Genomic DNA, 17,012 nt, shown 5'->3' on the forward strand with positions numbered 1-17,012 from the left:
TCGCCGGCCGTTAATTACGAATTAAACGACGTGTCCCGTGACGGTCCTCGAGGAATTCTTCGACCGAGAACATAACATAGGCCGGCGGATCTTCTAATTGAAAGGAGCAAAAGGGAAACGACCCTTCTTCGATGTCTACATGCAGAGAGAAGCCAGTTCAATTCTCAAACCACTTATCATTATAATAATCATATTATACCAATCTGTTTTAATATTCGTATTTGTTCTTAGTGTTTTTTATTGCACGCACGTTTTATTTTTCCCTTAATTTAACTTAACTGTTACGTTCGCAACCGAGCAAGTTTCTTTAAACATACTTCCAGATAAACATTTGGGCAAGGAATCTTAAATTCTTAAGCTTCGAAATTATTTAGGTGGGTTACGGTTAGTACAACTTTTGTTCTTTTCTTTTATTTATTCATTTCTTTTCCTTTTTCACGCGATCGCCGTGAGCTGTAGATTATCTGTCAAAGGATTGCCATTAATATTATTGTTATGCTACAGGGTAATTATGATTACAGGGGGTATACGTAAGCAAGCAGAAATTACATACATATATCGTGTAATCGTAGAGTGATTTTTCATATAAATCCCGCTGCAGTAAAATTAATTTTTGAAGTCTGATTAATCATTCACATCGCCCATATAATTTTAATACCGTCATGTTAAAAAGCGGTATGTACTTCCTCTAAAAAAACGTTTTGACGGAACCTGTCGAAGCGATATTCGACATCGAAATGGCGCATCGCGCCAGCTAAAAAATGCGAACGTGTGGTCGTGCCAATTGTTCGTAGTATCGTCGACTCCGATCCTCTTTCAATTCCGCTTTGATGAAATACTTGCGCGAATCTTTTCTGCTCATGCAAACAGCTCCCGCGACAAAAGGTGCATTTTTGCTGAAGGCGTTTCGGGCGGTGTCGACGATACCAGTTTCGTAGCCGGCTTTCCGTATAATTGCACTTTGTCGAGATCAGTTCGAACGATATTTGCCCGGAAATTACAGGCTGTCTCCTCGGACCTAATTGTCAGTTAAAGAAGACGCGAAATTGCAAAGGGGACATGCAACGCCTTAATTTATGCTTCCTCAAAAGACGTGTCGCATTTTGAGAATTCGCTGACAAGGAGAGCGCTCGACCTTCGGGTCACCGATTTAGTTGAAACTTTGCACGTTTGCAGAGTCCGCTCTTGTGTTTACGAATTTATACCACTGCACGGTCAGACCCTGAATACCTTTCAAGATATTACCAATTAATGTTTCATCATCGCTGGAATCGCGGTTACAATTGTAACAATTTTTGATGACCTTATAATGGTACATTTTCGTAAACAGGAGATCGAGATTTATAAGTGTGCAAAGTATCAATTAAATCGCAGACCCGAAGTTCGTACACTCTCCGTGTGTCCCTACTCTACCTTCCCCTTCTACGATGCTATTCCCCCACGCTTCTGCCACGGCCCGGTCACGTGACGCGTTTCGTTTCTGTCATAATGTCATAATGTCACGTGACTAACACGGTAGTGGCAAAGAGAAGATAACACCCCTGAGTCAATTCCCCTGATCTGGTGACACTATGTGGGATTCGGTAGAGGTTCGACCCGCGGTTGTCCGCATCGCAAACAAAGTTGGGGAAAAGTAATCCTTTTCCGCGCTTTCTTAACCTTCTCTCTGTGTATGGAGTGCAAATGCACTCCCGGCTAACAAAAACGGGAATAAAAAGTTGGCGAATGGAAAATTTCCAAAATTTTGCTAGGAATGCTGTCTGTGATGTGTTTCAAATTTTTGAAATATTGTATACTTATCTTTTCAAATTTAATACAATTTCGCAACTACTTGTGCAGACAAATTATTGCTTTCATTTCACTTCAAAAATGTATGGGGTCCAATTACCCCCCTGCACACGGTTAACATTATGTATTGGGTTGGCAGGAAAGTAATTTCGGTTATTCAAACGATGAACTTTAATCAATAACATATTTTCTAATTTGTTCTTTTTGGCAAAAGATCATCAAACAAAAGGGAAAATATCTTACTCATTAAAGTTCATTGCTTAAATAAAAAAATTGGGCTCTATTTCACCTTAAAATACCGAAGTCACTTTCTTGTTAACCCAACAGAATAGCAGTACACGGGAGATAGATCACAATAGATAGAAGAGATAGAAACACAAGATAAATCCTCTCTTTTGTGTTTCCAGAGTGCAAAGTCGCAGGTTTCGTGAGCAGCACAGGCCAAGTGGAGAGGGTGCCTTTCGTTTTCCTGCCGCAACGAGACCAGATCATCTATCCACACGCGGAGATTCGCTTCGAAGGTGAGTTTTACTTTCTTGTTGCTCGGTCGCTGTAGTCGTAAAGCAAGGTATGACAACGCGACATCTTCTTCATGCTTGACATGCTATCGTTGAAAACACACAGGTGTGACGACCCCTGTCTGTGGAATCACTGGCGCCCAGCAATTAGGCCGAGCAGGATGGTCGGAGCTGAGGAACCTCTCGAATGCCGATCCACCCTTCGAGATATATCGTGACGACGGCAGAACGTTTCTGAAGGTTGGTAATACACGGCGGTATTAAATAAATAAGTTATTAGGCTGTCAAAACGAGCGAGATCATAATTCGCTGAGGGACAGGTTTCGTGAGAGAATCGAACGAGAAACCGATCTTTTGGACCATCTTTCGGTTGCATGATACACGCGTGTGAACCTCTTTTCGTTGCTACCAGAGCAGAGGTGTCGATTCGACTTGCATCCCAGTCCGGTCCTGCTATACTCAAAGGCAACGTAACGAAAATTGCAGCCGCCATTTCTTCAGGATCCTCTTATAAATACTCCTCTTTAAGAGGGTAGACTCTCGTTTTCAGGATTGCAAGGGTGCAGCATACGCCTTCTCATTTCTCGATAATGCAAAGATGGGTTTTGTCAGTATTCAAAAGCGCTAGATAAAAGATAAATCTAGGCCGCAATCACTTTCGAAAGTCTAATTTGCATTATTCGGAAGCATAAAGCTGCGCATGTAGCTATTTTCGTAGAGTTGCGACAGGTACATGCTGCCAAATAATGCAAATTACGTCTTGTTAACATAAAAATTACTTACTTTCGAGGCTACCTTTTTTGCGCGCGAATCTTTAGGAATTTTTTTTTTGTCAAGGTATTGAACCATTGGCGTTCAATAATTATAAATAATAATAAGATGAAGAATGGCTTCACTATTATTGATAGTGTGATCCGATAACCGAGAAGGCTCGATTCGCTGAACGACGAAGCCAGGAAACGCCTGTCCCCGAGCACCTGTTCCCGTAACAGTTACTTTGACGACAATATTAACGTCTGTATAAAAAACGGGACACTGAAATTACGAGACGTCGCAGAAAAAGTCGTAATCCTGCGCGAAACGATCTGCCTGACGCAACGAGGAAACCGTCACAAACTCCCGACAATTGTAAAAACTCTGATATGAAGCTAATAAGGGAGTTTCGAGAGGCGTCGTTCGAGAAAACGGCGGAGAAGCGCGGAACCGTTAACGCGACGTAAAATTGATCGTCACGGTTTCACCGAATCGTTTGCGTGAAACGTGTGATCGCAGCGGGATACACGAAGATCGTGGTAGGATTCGTTTACGATCGAGCTGTTCCCGATTCTTGTTATTCCCGTTTTTCCTAAGAACGCTGCTAATTGCAAACGCGACGTTTTGTTTCAGTGGATCGGCGAAACTGGTCTGAAAGAAGCGGCCGAAGGTCGTGTGGTCACGGTGAAGCTAGTGTGCAGAGACGACTCCGCGAAATCGAAGTATACCGGCGTGTTCACATCTTGCGTGGCCTTCAGGGTTGCTGGTTCACCCTCTAAGACTAGTAAGTCGTCGCTCTTCCGTCGCTGTCCCAACAAACGTGGTCCCTTTCACCGTTTTTATGTTTCAGACGTACGAGAAGTGATGTTCTCCTCGTCGTCGCAGCTGTCTCAAGGGCTTTCTACCACGGAATACACGGCCATCGGTCTGTCTTCTGTAATCTTGGCCCTGATCTACGTGGCCAGCGTTTCTCTCTACTTGCACAGCAAGAAAACCAAGAGAAAGATCATCGAGGAACCGGAAATAAGCGTAACACCTGGTCGAGAGCCCAGCGGATTAGTTAAAAGCAATCCGTTGCTAGCTGCTTCCAGACACTTCGAGAGCGATACTAACAGTGGCCTAACGGAGAGCGATCTCGGCGATGATCTTCCGGTTAGCGATGGCGAACAAGGATTTGAAAATGTACGCTGGACGCTTTCACATCTTGTTCTTTCCCTCTAGAAACCAACATTTTATCGTTTCATCATTCTATATTTTATACACGTATTTTCTATTTCGTTGCTTCGCGCGAATGAGGTCCACTTGCTGCAACGAAGAAGGACAATATCATTTGACATGATTGCAGGTAACATCTGTGATCGTCCATCCCCATTGCGTGTACCTGGAACAATCCGAAATCTGTTATGTATCTGGATCCGGATCCGGATCGATCCTAGGCGAGAGATTACCGGAAGAGGATGTTCGAGTAGTCGAGACCGCAGACAACACCCACCAGCAGGACATCCCTGTATTACCTGGAGCCCAAAGAAGAAAATTGTACTTCAACCCTGCGTACTTTGACAAACAAATGTTGCTGGTAAGCTGTCTATCCAGTCGTAGAGTACCCACAGAGTGTCTCACCAGATACTACTACACCTTGATTTACGTTATTATTATTATTATTCACAGCAAGAAATATTTTCATAGGGATTGAATGGTTTCAAGAGATCTCGTAGAATTTCTTGTAGGGGTGCGCGTCAAGTATTTATGAAGGTTAACTTTGATTTTTTCTATGGAACCGTATTATTTTGTATGCATCGATTGATGATGAGATAATATCTGACGAGACACTCTGTATATGTATAGAAAATGTTTAAAATGCAGTTCAATGCATGATCGTATGCTCCTGCAGGCCCCTCCTCCAGCAGCGATCGAGTTCCTGCTGAAGATCCGAGAAGTGATTTCTATCGCGAAGCACAAGATGGCTGCGAAGAGATTTGTCCCTACCCTTCTCGGTGAGTCGAATGCTTCTTTTTATTCCATTTACTCCTTTGAAGCCTTAGATTTCGTAATTGATGACCGAAGTTGTTTTAGTGATAATCTACAGATTGCTTACATACATGATTTTACGTTAATTATAAATTACACGAGCGGATACTGACTACAAATAGCAGACCACTGGATCACTCGTAACAACGAATGACTTGCGTATTTTGTGTTTACAACCGGCTCGCACCGAGTGAACCAGGTTATCCTGCCTCAATTATTGTTATTAGCTTGTTACCTAGACAATACGAATTCTAATTGCTTAATCAAAAACCAGATCTCATACGGAATATAGTCAGGATCCTTGCTCCGATGAATCGCGCTTACGACTCCGTAATGGCACGCAGGTATACCGGAAGAGGAGTCCGGTTCGGATCGATGCGACTCGGCGGCCAGAAACCAGCAACGAATGTCCTCGAGCCCGTTCCAAGGATCTCTGGCCAAGTCACGAAAGTCCCAACGATGCACCGGGTGTCCAGGATGCACCGAATCGTTCGCGAACACGTCCATCCTATCCGAAGCAGGTCAACCGAGTCCGGGTGAGAGTAAAGTTCGAGCGTGGCTGGAGGACGTGAACGCGCCGCAACGTCGCTGGCAAGAAGCTGAAGACCACCGAAGGGCCTTCCACGAGAACACTGCCACCTTCGCCAACAGTTTAGCGTACTTGAAGGAGCTGGCGAAACGCGACGACTTCGATGTGAACGCGACAAACTTCGTAGAGAACCATCCATCCTCGTGGGAGAGGAATCGACCGATGTCGAAGGGCTTCCTGAACGGGACGAGGAGCGAGATTCTCGAAAGCGACGATCGACACAGTCTCTCCTTGCGCTCGGCTAAATCGATGTTCGAAGATCATTGCTGCAACCAACGAGCTCAGGACATCGCGAACAGGTTCAACGGCGACGAGGCTGTGAACGCAAAAGTCAGGAAAGCGATCGAGAACTCGTTCATCGAACAGATGGAGGAGAACTCTGTCGTCGAGGAAACTTCTTCCGAGAAGAGACCAAGCCAAGAAGCGAACAACGTGGTCCGGACCGAGGTGAAACACGTTTCCAAACCGACGAAGAAATCGAAGGGAGCTCCAACCGCGGTGAAGAAGGAGCTGCCGGACATGATCAACGAGCTTCCAAATGGTACGAACACCGCGAAACGTATCATGGATGCTGTGATTCGTGAGATGGTCGACGCCAAAGTGCACGAGCACCACTCGCGATCGGTTGGCACCATGGACTATGAAGTGGACAGTCTAGAACGGTCGAAGTGTAGCAGGAAATCTTCAACTTCGCCGGATTCCACCGACCAGTCGAGCCCCGCTTTGTCCACCGCGCTGCCGATGGACGAGGAACTGACGATGCAGAACGCGGTGATCGATACGAAAACCGGCGAGATGATGACCATGACGATGAAGATGCCCGCGCTGAACAAGGACGTGCTCGAGAGGAATTACTACAACAGTCTGCCCGAGCTGATCTCCTCGCAAAGGTACGAGAGCTATTCGTTGGTGAGCGAGGTGTACGTGAACGACGGTTACGACAGCCCGGCTTGCAGCGACGAATCAGGTCCAGAGATTCGGTACGAGCCGGAGAACCCGGGTCACCTAACGATCAAAGTGCAGGACTCGCCGGAGAACTACGCGAAGCAAGACGAATCGGAGTACGAGCCTGACACGCTCGACCGCAAACCGATGAAGTTGAAGATCAACGACGACGTCAACTACGAGAGGGAAGTTCCCAGCGAAATTTACGTGGACTCGCTCGAGAGGCCGGCGCAAATACTGCTCAAAAGCAAAGGCAGCTTTCGAGACCAAGAGTCTACGCGGAACGAGAAGTGCTTGAACCGTGGCTACGGCAGCCTCCGCGAGATCTACGAAGCCAGATTGAAGTCCAATCACGTGGACTCGAACGATCGAAAGAAGTACTTAACACCCGATACTAGGCAAGCGAAGAGGCAGCGTCAACCGAGCAACCACCCTGACGTAGTGCCGTTGCCGCCTACGGAGGAGATCTACCAACATCCGAAACCATTGCGGTGCGTGAAAGACGCGAACAATACGCTGAACTCGTCTCTGTCAAAAAACGGCTGGGGCAGGAGTTCCGCCGAAGCGGGTGACCCTACGGCCAGCAACGGTGCTCCTGTCCTCAACAACGATTCCATCGTGGGGGCTGTCGATTGTTGCGACTGCAGACTTGTTCGGGTACGGTCTGAAGAATCGATCGCTAAAACAAACTTGTCAACGGAAACGAAGAAGAGGAAGAAGAAGGTGAAAAAGATCGATCAAGAAACGATACAAACGAGCTGCGTCGGGGATACCGGAAACTCTAGTCATCATCAATTACCCGTGTGTTGGAGCAGCGCTCGCTGTTCGGCCGACAAGAAGAGGCTTCCGGATCGCTGTTATCTTCACAGGTCCAGCTTGAGGAACAGAGCATTCGAGGAATCCCGCGAGGAGATGCAAAAGAGACACGAAGGGGTGGCGTGTTACTCGCGGAAGTATTCGAACGATCTTTGCAAAAGTCGTGACTCGGCGAACTTCGCGAGTCGCGTGCACGCTGACGATCGTAGGCAACGGATAAGGGTGGAAGACAGCGGATACCTGAGCAGCACGGATAGCAATAGCTCGCAAAAGCAGCTGCTCGGACACGAAGCGAGCAGCGTCTCGGAAACGGACGAAACCGAATCCGTCTGCGACGGAGCCAGCGAGAGCGGCGCCGAGAGCGTGGGAACTGACAGCGTGTTCTTTGGGAACTTCCGCAGATTATCAGAGTTCTCCGACTTCACGAAGAGCCTGGACTCGGGTATGGAAATCGGACCAAGGATTTTTCAACCGTTTACCGTGAGAAGCGAGAACCTGGGCTGTGAGAGGACCAACTTCAGCACCAGCGACAGTGAGACCGAGAGCTTCGTTACCGTTCTTCCACCCCGTGATACCAGTGAGCCAATTTAGGTATTGGCTTATCTACGTTTGCGATGATAGTTGTAAATATCTATGCATGTCAGATGTTTCATGAAAAACTGGTGTCAGTCGATATTTGTCTAAATAATTGTAGTATAATTTTAGCAACGCTTGTATATACGACTTATATAAGACAATAAGATGTTTTATAGAGCTTTTACTTAATTCCTCTTTATCCGATGATTAACGGGTTTGATTTGCACCAGTTTTTCATTAAACCGGTTCAGGACAATCGTTCTGTCATGGTCTCGTGACTTTGAAATGTCGATTCCCTGTTCTACCCAGGCTACATTTTCCGCTTTCTTCCTTTAGGAAACACTGGGTGAATATTCAGGCTACATGTTCAAGTAGCGAATAAAAATCAAAACTAAATTGCCATCGATATTCGTAAATGAATCTTTAAAGGACCCCGTGGAACCCCGTGCACTGTTCATGTATAATTGTTACACCAACGCATTAGTCATATACGAGTGACGCTATTCTTTAACCAGGTCGTATAAATTAATATTTATTGTGTTATATTCTATGGAAAATAATTAAAACGAATCGGAGTCAGCGTCCGACAAAAAGATGAAACTCATCTGTAGTTGAATAAATTGACCGGAATGGTGCACTGGGGTTAATATTTAGTTACTAATCGTCTTTTCCGGTGAAACCTTCACGGCCAGTACGTTAATGTTAAACAATTTTATGCAATTTTAGTTTAATTTAGTACGTTGCAAACGCTCTTGCGTGTAAAAGTTCGATGAACGGGTAAATGTCCATTTGTGGTCTATTTGGTTGTGAACCTCGCAACCGCGACTATTGGGGACACTTAAACGATGTTAAGTAATCGAAGCTGTTACGTAATTAGTATAATGATCTAGATATATTGTCAGGAACCCTATATACTTCGCATTTATCATATAGATCGTTTTTAATATTATGGCAAACAGTTATATACGTGTATTTACGCAAGTTTTATAATATAAGTTACGAACGTCGGGGACGTTGATTAATTTATACCCGACGTCAGTTGAATTGCCATTGTAGAATCTAATTTAACTATACTTGGCCGGAAGTGCAATATTACTTTGTAAAGAGGAGCGCAGGAGCTAATTGTCATCGGCGCTACTTCTGTCTTGATCGAAAAGTAGTATACGTGCTAAAAGCGCTGAAATTATGATTAATTGCTAGTCGGTACTTCCTCTAAGGAAACAATACGCAATAATATTATTAATATATTGTATATAGAAAACGATAAACGTACTACAACAAATTGTGACAACTACGATGACTATAAATCGGTTAAAACCATATCGAAGAAACGGATGGAGGATGGTCAAGACAAAAAAGTCTAAACGTATTAAAACAGATGAGAACTATTTTAAAAGTCTCAAAAACGTAGCGATGTGTCGCAGAACCGGTATTAAAATATTATACTCGTCTTTTATTGCTGTTATTAGTATTGTCTTCATTGTTGTTGGTCGTTAACTCATTTATTAATTGAATGCAGAACGATATTTATACATATTACCAGTAAAGTGGAGACAAATTATATTTGTTACTAATATATGCTCCTTTATCGATATATTTAATATTGATTTATAAAATAATATATATATAATCAATAATATATTCCGCGGTCGTTACATTAATTTATTATATATAATTACTACTGTTGTATATTGTAGGAAAGATACGAGAAAACAGAAGGTGGTTGTCGGTTGTTACTTAGAATTTAATAATTTTCCTATTTTTTTAACGAAATCGTTTTTTGTCTTATATCAGAAGCGCACGCTTTAATGTACCTGCCAAATGTATATGAATAAGATATATTTTAATATATTGAATTTTGGTAATGCCTTGTTACGATATAATGACGGTACATTTCATACGCTGTATTGATAACAGGAAATTTATAATGAGAGGATGTATTTTAATAGACTTTATGTAATATTTATGTCATAATTGTATAAATGGCAAATCGATCACCATGTTTTCATGCGACCGAAAAAAGTCGGTTGCGCGAGTATGCGTGCGTGCGTGCTATAAATAATATATATATAAATGTTGTTTGACATATATACATATATATATGTCATATAATATATATATACGTTGCGAATGAATTTAGATCAATTAAACGTTGAAACAGTGTACACAATTCGTTAAAAAGTGTTGCGTCAGAAAAGAAAAGAAAAAATGAATTGTGTATTACTGTTTCTCCAAACGGAGGGGTACTTTTTAATTTGGGATTGAGAATTATCTTTCGTATTTCTCTCCCGCATGATTGGGAACAGCGTTCGGTGTCGGTGGGGATTTGGAATTTGGGATCACAATAAGACAATTCTTTATTGGAAATAAGTGTATAAACATTTATTGCATTCCATTAGAAATGCATCAGCGTACTGCAGAACATTATACTAGCTGTGATCATGTGTTCACGTGAATACGTGAAACATTTATAGACAATCTTGAGATCTACTACGTTATGTACGTTACAAAGTCACATACATATATATTGTTATACTCTCTTTTTAACGTATTTATTAGAATATTTCGACAGGAAATAAAGAAACAAGAAAAACTGACGCTACAACTCGAAAATTCTTTCCTACCTGGCAATATTGTATTTTGTATTCATAACGGTTGTTAAAAGATAAGAAATGAAATATAAATTTTTACACGATTTATATGCGATTTATATGTGATGCATATGAATTCGGTTTTCTTAATCGTTTTGAACTCGCCTCTTTAGCAGACTTATCTATACTATTCGCCGATTCATTAATAATATTTAAAATTACATTCAACAATCTATGTTTGAAGAGCATCACATTCTTTAAGTTCTCTGATTCGCTCTCTACACTCTGATATTTAATGGTATAGTTTACAACATCCCACAAGACACTACGAAGTTGCAGCAATAGTGCTGCAGATCTAAAAAAAAATCGGAGTGAAATGATCATCACAAAAATTGAGCATTTACTAGTACGCACCTTTCATCAGAACTCAATTGTACGTTCCTCAAGTTGTCTATAGCAATTAAGACTTTGTCATCTCCATCAATGTCGTTTTCTGTCAACTGTGAATATGGTAAATCATAAGTTACTCAATCTATACGTACGTTAATACCGATTCATGATGTAGAGATACCGTAATTTACGAAAATACTTTACCTTGCTACAAGTAATATCACCGTGGCTAAACAACAGCACCGATAGTGGTGAAATTAAACTTGTGTCACTAACCAAGCATCGTCTTGATTCCACGTGTTCAACGCGTGTAACATACGTTAAAAACGGACTTGGCCATACTTTTCTCTTACTATTTACACTTTCGGGCGATATAGCCACGTTACCAGAGTCCCTAAAAGACATGTAATGTTCTATGAAGGTAAAGTCTTTTTTAAACTAGCAAGAGTTGACAAAGTTATTACGCTGTAAACTGAAGTTATACAAAACTAACTGTAACTTTTACCATCAAAAAGCTCATTTAGAACATTAATTAATTACAGAAGCACTATCACAGGGCCTGACATTTCTTCATTGGATTTTTGAGAATTGCTATACTTACTCAGCTTTTATCGAATTTGTCGTTTTCGTAAAGTAGCCGTTTTTGTATCCACCAGGGAAAGTCCTTATTAGTTGATTAGTAGCCGCAAATAAAACAGCTCGAATTAATTCCATCTGTTTAGAATGCACATTTACAAGTTGACAATCCTCAACAGAAGAAACCATGTCAGTTTGAATAAGCTCATTTAAATATAGTTCGCGAGTCACTATAAAGAAATAATACATCATTCAATAATCCTGTGGCTCGTATTATCGCTTCAGATAAACAACAAACTTACCAGATATTTTTTTATAATTCTTGTAGTGTGAACTTCTATAGTTAATCCGCTCCGACATGTCATTATAATACTGATTCATACCTTTATACATATCTGACATACCAATATGATCGCTTGAGTTGTGATATTTAGATTTTTGGTCTTTCTTGTCTGCTTTACCGATTAACGAAGTAGCAGACGATTCGTTATCGGTTGATAACATTGTGGTTATTGTTAACAAGGGATTCAAACAGCTAGAAAATATAGAAAATCCATGAATTACAAATAACCTTCGTTAACTGAATTATCTTACGTTTTTACACTTACTGAAAAACACAAGAAAGTAGCAACGCTTTACTCAGCTTAACATCCAATGAGAAATACATCATACGTTTTCCTAAAGGTGTCAGCTTTTCGTCTTCATCCAGAACATTATGGCGCTTCAGATATTCTACAGCACGAGTTAGCGATTTCTTGCTGGGACGATCGATCATGCTATTAAAGAAATCTTCTGCCGTCTCATCACTAAATGTCTTACTGGTAACAACTGCCTGATCAAGCGATATTCTACGTATCTCTGGCTCTGGGAATGAGTCTAATCCATCATACATACTTTTCTTTAAAATATGATAACTTTCACCAGGTGAAACACGTCCAGCCCTTCCTTTTCTGTATATTGACAAAAATTTGTTTCAGTCAAATTTGTTCTTCTTCAAAAATAAAACAGAGTAGTATACAAGAGTATAACAATTACCTTTGTAAAATATTTGCTTTTGTCACCCAATGTGTAAATACAGTATACAAAGACGAATCTTCGTTCCAAACTATATCCCTTTTACGGGCAGTATCTATAACATATTTGACATCTGGAATAGTAATGCTACTCTCAGCAATGTCTGTAGCCAAAATAATTTTTCGCACATGGTCAGGAACTTCGCAGAAAACCTTCTCTTGCTCAGCATTCGTTAGTTTCGAATGAAAAGGTAGTATAAGAAGATTACTATTACGTCTATTTTGTAACATGTCTTGGAGATATTGGATTTCTCGCCAACCTGGTACGAAACACAAAATACTACCAGGCGGTTTCGTTTCGGTAATCCAATGGATTAGCTGTAGTATCTCGTGCGAAGGAATTTCCCAATCTTGGTAAGATTTTTCGCATTTTATACCTATCTCGCTTTCTATATCTTCCAGAAAATGCATTTTTACTGGATACATTTTTCCAGGGATCTCAATGGCGGCGCATGAAAAATACTGTTGAAATAATTCTGTGTTCACCGTCGCGGACATAATTATAAGTTTCAGATCTGGTTTGGTGGTCAACAATTTCTTCATTAAATTAAGCAATATATCGATTTGCAATGTCCTTTCGTGAGCTTCATCTATAATTATATGCGATATGCCTTCTAAAGTTGGATTACTTTGTAATCTTCGTAAAATGATACCAGTTGTGCAAAACAAAATTGAGCCATTCGTTGGTGGTAGCATATGATTAAGTCGTACATGGAAGCCTACCACTTCACCAACAACTTCTTCTCTCTCATGAGCAATGCGATTCGCTAGAGACACAGCTGAAATTTTCCGAGGTTCCGATACAAGTATATTACATTCGTGACCTCTAGATGCTGCCGTGTATGCGTCCATTATAAATTGTGGTACTTGAGTACTTTTTCCACATCCCGTATCACCTTTGATTAAGAGGATCTGATTTTCATCTATGCTCTTAAGGATTTCTGATCTAAAAATTAGTTATTTTTATTATATTATAGATGCAGTATTTTATCGATAATTGTCCCCAACACGGGTCTGCCCAGGGACAATTATCCGCCAGGGATACTATTCTTTGACTTTTGCCGATCGTAGAAAAGGACAGCGGACCTCGAGAGACCTTGGTCGCCGAGAAGTGTAAACATAACTAATCCAATAACAAAACTTCTTTATTTTTCATTATTTTTTGATAGCACTTTGACCAACATATTCGTGGCATTTTTATAATGAAAATGATACCAAATATAATATAATTCCAATTATATTTACTTGTGTAATGAACAATGAAAGAGTCGCGGCGCGCCGGCACAGTTCAAAGAACTTCCCATACGCTGTTCTTCCTTGCGTACGAAATTTGCATCGTTCATTAAATAAGTAAATATGTATCGAAATTATATCATGTTTGGTATCATTTTCATTAGAAAAATACTACGAATATGTTGGTCAAAGTCTTATATAAAAATATTTAAAAATAAAGAAGTTTTGTCATTGGATTAATGGTATCTCGCCGATTTACCCGAGCCGTATAATGTCATACTTTTCGGCGTCCGAGGCTTCTCGAACTTCTTGGCCCCCTCAAGGGGGTACACCCCGCAGGATTGGGGATAGTTCTGAGACAATTGTCGGCCAAACATTTGGTACATTTATCGATAAAATACTGTAATTCGGTAGCACAATTGTCAGTACATACTTATGCTCTAGTATTGGCAAATTTTGGGCAGAACGTGTTCTATTTTGAAGCTTTCTGTATAAACTATCACTACGCATCTCATCATTTTGAAATGATTTCCTTGGCGAATACATGGGTTCTACCAATTTGTTTTCAACGTCAATTATATCAGATGATCCTTTTATAATAGGCTCTATGTCCTAGAAAAAAAATTGTTCTATATACAAGTACTTTATAAAATATATAAGAAAACTCTTATTGTTATTTATGAAACTTACATTACTGAATGTATCCAATACACCTTGAACGTCATCTTCAAACTTTGATTCAAGATTTATTCTGTTGGGTTCAAATAACATATCTTCAATTTCTTCTTGATTATATAACACAGGTTTCAAATTTTTAAGGTATCCATTATTGTATAACCAAGTCAGACATTTTTTTGAAGCATGTGTAGCAGCTGCTTTCTTATTAGGCCCTATATGAGAAAATGATAGTTCCTCGGGCCATGATACATTAATAGTACATTTGTACATTTTAGTAGACATGTCATGGACGTTTTCATATTGAAAAGTTATATGATCCTTCTTGCCAAATTCATTATTTACAATTAAATAGATGCTTTGAAGATGTCCTACAGGATTTTCGAATAATTTGTTCAAACCTGAAAGTAATACAAAATTGATGTGCATACAGAATAACAAAATGATCTTATTAAACGTTAAGCATTCTTACGTTCTTTTGAAATTTTAGTAATAGATGTTTTGTTTCTTCTGCCGTGCAGATGTTCCTATAAATTTGATATTACATTTATAATATACATATGTATAAACTTTGTACATTGTCTCTCATAATGTCTTACATACAGGGTGTTCGCGATAATTTGGACCAGCGTTTTTTTCGTAAACGGTAAACATTAGAAAAAAACCGAAGAGGAGGAAGTTGTAGTATATTTTACTAGCGATATGATAGCGTATCTACAATTTTTTTATTTGTGATATTTTTCTTAAAATAGAGGTGACCTTCATTTTTTTTAAATGGAATGAGGTATTTTTTAATACATCAATCGATGCAGCTAGACATTCGCTATAAAAAAGTACTAACCTATGTATGTCGAAAAGTTAGTAGTTCAGGAGATATTTAAATTTAAATAACTCTAAAACACCATTACTATCGTGCTAAGACATTAGTGTTTACTTACTTGTGTAATGTCTTAGTATGACAGTAATGGTGTTTTAGAGTTATTTAAATTTAAATATCTCCTGAACTACTAACTTTTGGAGATACATAGGTTAGTACTTTTTTATAGCAAATGTCCAGCTGCATCGATTGATGTATTAAAAAATACCTCATTCCATTTAAAAAAAATGAAGGTCACCTATATTTTAAGAAAAATATTAAAAATAAAAAAATTGTAGATACGCTATCATATTACTAGTAAAATATACTATAACTTCCTCCTCTTCGGTTTTTTTCTAATATTTACTGTTTACGAAAAAAATGCTGGTCCAAATTATCGCACGCGAACACCCTGTGTATTATATTTACCTTTTCAAACTGCTGTATGTTAGCATTATCAGTATCAACTTCTAACTGAAAGAAATTATATTTAATTTATATTACTCTGCATTGGATTGAAGAAGATAATAAATTGTTATAAGTAATATCTTACCTTTTCATAATCAGTAGAATCTGTAGAAACGCATGGATTTTTGTTGTAAGAACAGTAAAGTGCCCTCGAATATAATTGAATGTTTTTGAGACTTGTTCTGTACAGTTCTCTTTTATGATGTATTCTTAAACTGTTGTCAAAACATATCGATTTAATTATAAGTTTCATAACACTATGCAAATACAATAATGTATGTTAAATAAATGTTTAAATACTCACTAACTGCATATTGGTTTCTTCAAGATACTTATAACTTGAACTCGGAACATGTTTTCTCATTAAATATTAAATCTCTACAAGGACAAAAATATATTAAATGATTCCAAAAGTTTGTTTCGTTTTCGATCAATGTGCACAGTCAAATTCAAGATAATTATATAAGTAAACAAATAGCACGCTTAAATAAATTAAAATTCATGAAATGATGAAATACATATTAATAAAAACCATGTTCATACAGTTTGTGCACTTTATACTGATTAACTTATCAAAATCAAACTACTATCTGAATATGAGTAGTGAATGTGAGTACGTCTATATAAAAAAGGATATATGAGAACGAATGTGTTCGCGTTTTCAAAATAAGTTACATATACTTGCATCGACGTTTGAATTTAATTTTATGTCTTGTAAACAGAAAACACAAATGGAAACAAATTATCTTTTTAAATTTATATACAATGTGCAATATTTTATAAACTAGAATACACACGTGAGTGTAAAGTATAAAATTTCTTCTGCTACGCCGTGTTTTTAACCTCCAGCCTCCAGTATCATGTTTTCTAACCTCACAATTTCATTGCACATGCAACTATCATGAAATAATAGTGCGCAGGCCTCCGAGAAAAAGAAGAAAAGATAAATTCGAGAACTTCTCTCAGAGAATAGGAAATCTATTCTACAATTCTACTGTAGAATGTAACTATATAAAGCAAGCAAACATGGGGGAATTTGGTGGAATCCAGTGGAATCACAGAGGATATCCAGAGGATATCAAAGGACAGGCTGTGGCCAGAAATAGCACGCGTGCTAGGGAATCTCAAGGAATACCC

At 39.4% G+C, this 17,012-nt stretch overlaps 2 protein-coding genes across 2 annotated transcripts in view; one reads left to right on the forward strand and one right to left on the reverse strand.

The window, feature by feature from the left end:
- Positions 1 to 10,379, forward strand: part of LOC143210294 (uncharacterized) — an 86,527-nt gene extending 76,148 nt beyond the window's left edge. The window contains exons 4-10 of the mRNA XM_076427032.1: positions 2,196 to 2,309; positions 2,413 to 2,546; positions 3,693 to 3,843; positions 3,910 to 4,241; positions 4,405 to 4,635; positions 4,951 to 5,053; positions 5,432 to 10,379. Of these exons, the coding sequence (XP_076283147.1) occupies positions 2,196 to 2,309; positions 2,413 to 2,546; positions 3,693 to 3,843; positions 3,910 to 4,241; positions 4,405 to 4,635; positions 4,951 to 5,053; positions 5,432 to 8,028 (3,662 nt within the window). The 3' untranslated portion in view covers positions 8,029 to 10,379. The remainder of the gene's footprint in view (positions 1 to 2,195; positions 2,310 to 2,412; positions 2,547 to 3,692; positions 3,844 to 3,909; positions 4,242 to 4,404; positions 4,636 to 4,950; positions 5,054 to 5,431) is intronic.
- A 271-nt stretch (positions 10,380 to 10,650) lies between these two features.
- Positions 10,651 to 16,928, reverse strand: LOC143210295 (ATP-dependent RNA helicase DHX30). The gene is made up of 14 exons (XM_076427033.1): positions 16,673 to 16,928; positions 16,180 to 16,253; positions 15,961 to 16,090; positions 15,837 to 15,881; positions 15,024 to 15,078; positions 14,567 to 14,952; positions 14,310 to 14,488; positions 12,606 to 13,589; positions 12,179 to 12,520; positions 11,873 to 12,105; positions 11,596 to 11,800; positions 11,199 to 11,388; positions 11,019 to 11,104; positions 10,651 to 10,959 (listed from the first exon to the last, which is right to left on the reverse strand). Exons 2-14 carry the CDS (start codon positions 16,227 to 16,229, stop codon positions 10,710 to 10,712), a joined length of 3,135 nt encoding a protein of 1,044 aa, XP_076283148.1. The 5' UTR covers positions 16,230 to 16,253; positions 16,673 to 16,928; the 3' UTR covers positions 10,651 to 10,709.
- Between the last annotated feature and the right edge of the window lie 84 nt (positions 16,929 to 17,012).

Source organism: Lasioglossum baleicum, chromosome 7 (genome assembly GCF_051020765.1).
Source record: "Lasioglossum baleicum chromosome 7, iyLasBale1, whole genome shotgun sequence".
In the NCBI taxonomy this organism is placed as follows: domain Eukaryota; kingdom Metazoa; phylum Arthropoda; class Insecta; order Hymenoptera; family Halictidae; genus Lasioglossum; species Lasioglossum baleicum.